General features: G+C 45.5%; 1 protein-coding gene across 1 annotated transcript; it reads left to right on the top strand.

Annotated features, from left to right (window-relative positions):
• The first annotated feature begins 2,289 nt into the window (after positions 1 to 2,289).
• On the top strand, positions 2,290 to 6,402 carry MRPL35 (mitochondrial ribosomal protein L35). Its single transcript, XM_061552810.1, has 4 exons — positions 2,290 to 2,384; positions 3,340 to 3,532; positions 3,814 to 3,985; positions 5,569 to 6,402. Exons 1-4 carry the CDS (start codon positions 2,351 to 2,353, stop codon positions 5,755 to 5,757), a joined length of 588 nt encoding a protein of 195 aa, XP_061408794.1. The 5' UTR covers positions 2,290 to 2,350; the 3' UTR covers positions 5,758 to 6,402.
• The last annotated feature ends 354 nt before the right edge of the window (positions 6,403 to 6,756 follow it).

Genomic DNA, 6,756 nt, shown 5'->3' with positions numbered 1-6,756 from the left:
AAATATAAATCTGCAATTAGCATTTGCATATTTGTGGGAGAACTGTGAATAAATGTGTTCCAAACGTATTCAATGGACATGATGCGTGAGAAGTTGGATAATTTAAGTCCCAAAAGTAATATTGAGCAAATACAAGAGTCTGCAGTAGTGCATGTTTGGGTGGAGATACCATCACATCATTTTAGCGCACTGACAACTCGACATCAGGGATTGGTGCATCAACGACGCCGCCTAAGCTCATATTTTAGACAACGGAATGTGTTTCAGTCCGTCTCGCATGAGAATTAAGATGTTAAAGTTAATAAAGAACGTAATATTCACTACTGGGGGGAAGCCGGTTGTTGTGAAATGAAGGACGTGGGCAGGTGCTCCAAATCGAGGGCAAACACATGTATTGTGTATTTTTAAATCCTTTATATTAAGTTTGTTTGCGTGCTTGCTTGCTTGCTTACGACCGTGCAAATCTTTCGGTCATTTTTTAACACACTTCCCGTGATCCAATCGAGCTGACATTTTCCACACAGACTCGTTGTGCGTGACAATTAATTTTCGTGAAAAAAAATTCCAAAATTTTACACTGTTTAGGGAATTTTTTTAAAAATATTTAATTACCAATTGCTTAATGCTGGCAGACAATCATCTGACCCATAGGTAGCAGCATCTCAAGCCAGAGGACGAGAGGACTCTAGCCGCCACGCATATAAAGGATTTAGAGTGAAAAACTTTGTTTTTACGGGTTAATTTTTTGGTTCTTTCAGTAAAGTCATGTAGAAGAGAAATAATAAAGTAATATATTTTATAGAAGAGAAATGATAAAATAATGCAAATATATTTACCGAAAGAACCAAGAATATGAATCCCTGCAGTCACGAAAGCTTTAAATCAAAATTTAAAACATTGTGGTTAAACTGTGAGATGCAACAGCACGTGTGTCAGTGTCACAGCAATTCTTGAACCGAGTAGCCATTAACCATGTGACTGGTGGACACGTCAGGTTCGTCAATAAGTTTCTCTTAAACCCAATTCTACTACTGATAATAACCCTTGCACTTCACTTCGAATTTTACTTTAATCCTAAGCTGTATAAATTTTGATCTTGATACAGCTTATCAAGATTGATATAGATACAATCTTGATACAGCTTATGTCTATCTATACTATCCACTTATATTGGTAACTTAATATATGTGTTCTATTCTCAATAGAATTACAAGTAGTCATACTCTAGGGGCATGGTTATAGAATAAACAGTATTAGGGTTAGATAATTAAGAATTACATGTATTAACTACAGTACGTCATCCTTTACAATGCACAGTGCTAAAACCCCTCCAATTGAATATATCACAAACAATTCAAAGCCAAGCTTAAAGTCTAGAACATTTCTATAGCGATCAAAAACAACCTTTGGGTCCTTGTAACAGCACGTGGTGTCAGCAATCTTCACCGAGTCGCCATTTACCACGTGACTGGTGTCCACGTGCGCTTAATCGATAACCCTGCCGGCCCAACTCCAGCATCACATGCTGGTGTACACACGTGCATTGATGTACTGCAACAACACACGAGGACTTATTAAAAGAGTGACCCATTCCTCATGTGCCACAACGATCCTTTTGTGATGTGACGCCTGACCATCGGATGTTCAGCAGACATCACTCAAATTACCGACACGACACCATTTGTCTGTGATGGCTATTTCACCATTTACACCGGTGACATCCATTCATCATTCTTTCAGAGATTTGAATTTGCCGCTTAGAATCAATCTCAATTCTCCCGCTTTCTAAACTACAGTTTCGATATCGATCGTCTTAATTGGCATTGCGCCAGCTTACAGGCTGGCTGCGTTAATCCTCGTCTTGTCTACGCGGGTGGAGAGACGTGCAGGAACGAGACGTCGCGTCTGCTCCTTTAGTTTCGTTGTTTTATCATCTCCACCACGACGCCAGGGAGAGCAGGGCCGCAGCCTGTGAACTAAACAACATGTCGGCTTTCGCGACCGATATCCAAACTAAAGGTTGCTAGTTTACTCCCCAACACACCGGTGTACTAATTGGAACGTTTTATTTACGTGACAAACCTTACTAATCGGCTGCGTCGGGTTTAACGACACTTATTAACGCGATCTAAACCCAACAATACAAAATATAATTTTACCGTGAACTAAACAAGATGGCTGCCTGGTCCACACGGGAAGTGACGTCACGCCGCGGTGGTTACTGTACGCGCAGCATCCTGCCGAGCTCGCCGGGACGTCACCCCCCCCCCCGCGTGGTGACGTCACGATGTCAACCGGAAACGGAACCTTTTCTTGGGGTGGTGGAGTGCGGCGACAACTTCCGTTCGAGATGGCGGCCCCCGTGGTGTGCAGGAGCGCGGCGGGTGAGTGTCGAGGGGTCAAGGCAGACCTCGGCCGTAGCCGACTCCTCTCGCGAGTACCACGGGCTGCGACGGCACTCCGCGTTGAGGCGGGGTGTGGGGGGCGGGCGGGGGGCGACTGTGGGGAAACATTGCGCTGTTTGTGCGCCAGATATTTGGGGTGGCACTGGACCCCCCCGGGATTGGCACCGTCGCGTGTGTGTGAGTGAGTACCAGTCCCGAGTCGCTCAGGATTGACTCGGGACTGTTTGTGCTCTCGTGAACACTCGAGGCGGTGCTCATCTCCTGTGTACAGCCCCGAGGCAGGGGTTAGACACATCCACATTGCTCTGGTGGAGGCAAGTCTTATTATCCGTAGGACAACCGCTTGCTGCCTTAAATATAAAGTGGCAGTTTATGTATCGATCACCCACCACCACCAACCGACTGCGAGCCACTCGCTCTGCTGCTGAGCTACCTTTATACATAAAACACGGGCAAGTTCTGTAAAGTTCTGCATGTTGCAGCTGCTTTGTTAGTCCACTGCTGCACGAGAGCCTCCCGATGCCGTGCAGGTCGAGGGGCCTCACAAACTTCACGCTGGGCAGTGCGGGTTCAGGAAGCCGGGAGAGCATAGTGCAGTGTAACAATTTTGCTGCATTGCCTTTGGCTGATAATGTAGCCTCGCACAGCAGCCTATACAACGCGTGTGTGTGCCTTATGTTGCACAGCTTGCAACGGCTTACGCAAAATACTCGCGTAGCCCTTTTTGTTTTTATCAGTCACTCGTGCAAAGTCTTTCATCCAAAGTACGTCAATGGCACCCCGCACTGAATGCAATACCTGGCTTTGGCACGGGCTTGCAGGTCGGTGTTTCCTCCCTCACGCGTTGCCTCTTGGCTGTCGATTTCGTCTGCCTGGTGTCGTGACCCGAACCTGCTTTCACTCCTCTTCCACCCCCTCCACCCCGCGTCTCCAGGGCTGCTCAGGGCCGGCCTCCCCGCCGCGCGCCGAGCCCTGTGTCGCCGCGTCCTGAGTTTGCCGAGTGTGCGGGGCCCCCTGCTCGCTCTCCCCGCCGCCCAACCCAGCCCTGTCGGTGTCCACCTGAGGGGGTTGTCCACCCTCCTGAGCGGTCTCCGCATAGGCACTGCCGTCTCTCCAAGCACGCAGGCGTGAGTACGCACAAAAAATGTATAGCTATGTTTTTTAACCCATAACCATACAAATAGCTGCTACCGAAACTATGTGGTTTTTCCTTGAATAATTGCTATATATCCTAACTTATAATAGCAGCCTGAGGACAATATTTTTAACCTCTAACATTAATATTTTATTAACTTGTTAAGAGTAACGACCAATCACGAGTTCCGTTAATTTTGCCAGAGTTCTATCAGGTTAATTATTACTGCAATGACGGGTTGGGTCTCTGCTCTCTCTCTCTCTCACAATTCAGGAGCATTGGAGCTCTCCGCGTGCTCGGGCATAATAAGGTAACGGGAACGCTTGGGCAACCTCCTCGTCGGAGCCTCATCTACTTCAGCAAGGGAAGGGGGAAGCGCAAGACGGTGAAGGCTGTGGTGAAGCGCTTCCTGCGGCTGGACTGCGGCCTATGGCTGCGTCGTCAGGTTAGCGCTACGCTGCGCTGCGCTGCGAACCCGGCCACCCGGGTTCGACTCCCGTTCACAGCCAACACCAGTGACGATTATCTGTATTGGTCTTGGGCCTCCCCTCGGTCGACACCGCCTCAAATGAGTACCTGGTGCACTGCGTAAACATCGCCAGCACTGGGGAGAGAAAGGCGGACAGGTGTGGTGTCGGCCACCCACCCCCTCGTGTGCCTTTCCGGCCTTCATAGGTGCTCGCTAACAGCACTTGCCCCAACAGTATGTTAAGGCTATATGGGGGATCTTTATCTTTTGAGGGTGACACGAAACATTTGCTCAGTAGTCTGAGATGACACCACCTTCGTCAATACCCGCACCCATGTGCTCCTTTAACGCATCATGAGGCACAGCTGTACGGGTACCACAAGGCACAGTTTGACAGGGAATACTTTGTGCTCTGTATACGTGTGGGCAGTTTGCAGAGCAAGGTTAATTCTGATTAATATTGGGCCTCTCTTGAAGATTGAATTTGAGCTCCCTTTTTCGAGCCTTGGTGAGAACGTTTATGACTCGAATTATTTTTACACACCATTTGATGTGTTTAATATAATTGCAAGAATGAATTTTAATTGATGCATTTTTACACACCTAGTAGCCAATAAACACGACTGATAATATGACCACAACAATACAACTCTGTTTGGATTTGTCCCCACAAAATGTATGTGGAATTTACATGACTGGTTCATGGCTGTAAACAGATGAGTGCTTCCTCACACTCGTTATAGACGGTATCCCCTTTAGCTTAGACACATATACTGTTAGATTAGGTATTGTCTATGACATCTGGCCTGCCATATATTTATTGCCTTGATATCTCGTATTTTTCTATGTAGACTGTACATCATCTCCGTTTGTTATATTTGCATTAATTTTATATAAACAATTGTGTTATGCTAATTCTTCGTTTCTTTTTACAGAAATTGTAAAACTCATTGGGGTGACTGGCTGTGTATATATGTACTTATGCACGTGTAGGAATGAGAATGTATGCGTGAACATGTGTAATGAACCACAATTAGTATGAGTGCATGTGCCTCTGGGCCTGCATATTTGTATGTCTTTGTGGGACTGTACAGGCATGTTTTGTGTGTATGTGTATCTGTAGATTTGTGCATGTGTGTCTGGATCTGCTTCATATGCGTGTGTGTATATTCTTGGTTCTTTCGGTGAAGTCACGTAGAAGGGAAATAATAAAATAATATAAATATTAAACAATAAAAATACTCACGACGTTTCGACTGCAACACAAGCAATCATCATCAAGTGTGAAATCCACAGCAAGAATTTTTTTTTCTTCAAATTTTCTTGCTGTGGATTTCATGCCTGATGATGATTGCTTGTGTTGCAGTCGAAACGTCGTGAGAATTTTTATTGTTTTATATTATTTTATTATTTCCCTTCTACGTGACTTTACCGAAAGAACCAAGAATATGAATCCCTGCAGTCACGAAAGCTTTAAATCAAAATGTGTGTGTGTGTTCACTGCTTGTCTCCTCGCATTCGTGTGTGTGTGTTTCGGACACTCACTTGCACGAGCACAGGCCGGGTGCAAGAAACGCCTGTGGAAGAAGCGCAAGCCGCGCATTCGACGACTGCGTCAGCATGTGCTGTGCAACAAGTGGCAGTCTAAGTTGCTCGACAAGATGGTGACCGACTACTGGAAGCGCCGCAAGTGGTACGAGGACGACCCGTACCAGCTCTACCATGAACGCACCAACTTCAGGGCCTGAATGAAGCTGACAGTCTGGGTTCAGTTGATTTGCACCTCGCTGATGGTACAGTATAGCGTGCCATGCCCCCAAAGAAAATTGGACCGATTCAGCAATGAAAGGTGCCACAGTGTAACATTGCTGAGAACTCACTATGGATGTTTTTTCCACCCGTGATGCCCCAAACACAGGTTTCATCTGTAAATTGGATGTGTACATGCTTAAATGTGATGGCTTAGTGGCTAAGTTACGAGAGTGCATCGTGTTGCCACAGGATGTTAACTTTACATTTTGCAGACCTCCACTACTGGTGTTGCAGGATGGAATGTTTATGCAGCAACAGAGTTGATTACTACTCCCAGTGCTCATTTGATGCCATCTTTTGACATTTGATACACATGTACACAGTATAAACATGTGCACTGTATATATAACATGAATATTCAATGCTATATAGGTTCCAGCCCATTACAATCTTCTTTGCTGTGGTGCTTATTAAGCACTAGTGGAGGTTGTTAAGGTAATGCCTGATAATGATGGGTGCATATCAACAAATCCAAACACAGCGCTTGTTAATGTGGATCAACTTTGAACAGGTTCCTCTCAAAAGCAGTTGCATTTCTGTAAGCATTCATGAATGGTCATAAATATCTTGACAAAAAAGCCTTCCCACTGAGTCTGTGTTGTGCTTTGTGTTACAAATGTGCCAATTAGCATTTGCGTGAACAGTATATGGTGATCGTGTCTGTACAATATATTATATCTTGAGACATGAAATGCCTCTTGCACATTTATTTTCTTAGCAATGAGATGCTACTTCACCCAGCTGCTTTCCAGCTTCACAGTCTGCAAAGGTAGTGAGGCTTGATTGGCAATGAGACTGGAATTACGTAGCATTGGAGTGAGCCAGACATGGCTTGTCTGAGTTGATCAGGGAAAGTATGCCATACTGATGGTTTATAATAATTTCAACTTGTAACTGCACAGTCTTCACTCCCTCCAAGATAACAGCTCAAGAGG

The sequence above is a fragment of the Lethenteron reissneri genome, chromosome 17 (genome assembly GCF_015708825.2).
Source record: "Lethenteron reissneri isolate LAM-NWPU_2019-01 chromosome 17, ASM1570882v1, whole genome shotgun sequence".
In the NCBI taxonomy this organism is placed as follows: Eukaryota; Metazoa; Chordata; class Hyperoartia; order Petromyzontiformes; family Petromyzontidae; genus Lethenteron; species Lethenteron reissneri.
This window is presented reverse-complemented; position numbering and strand designations above follow the sequence as displayed.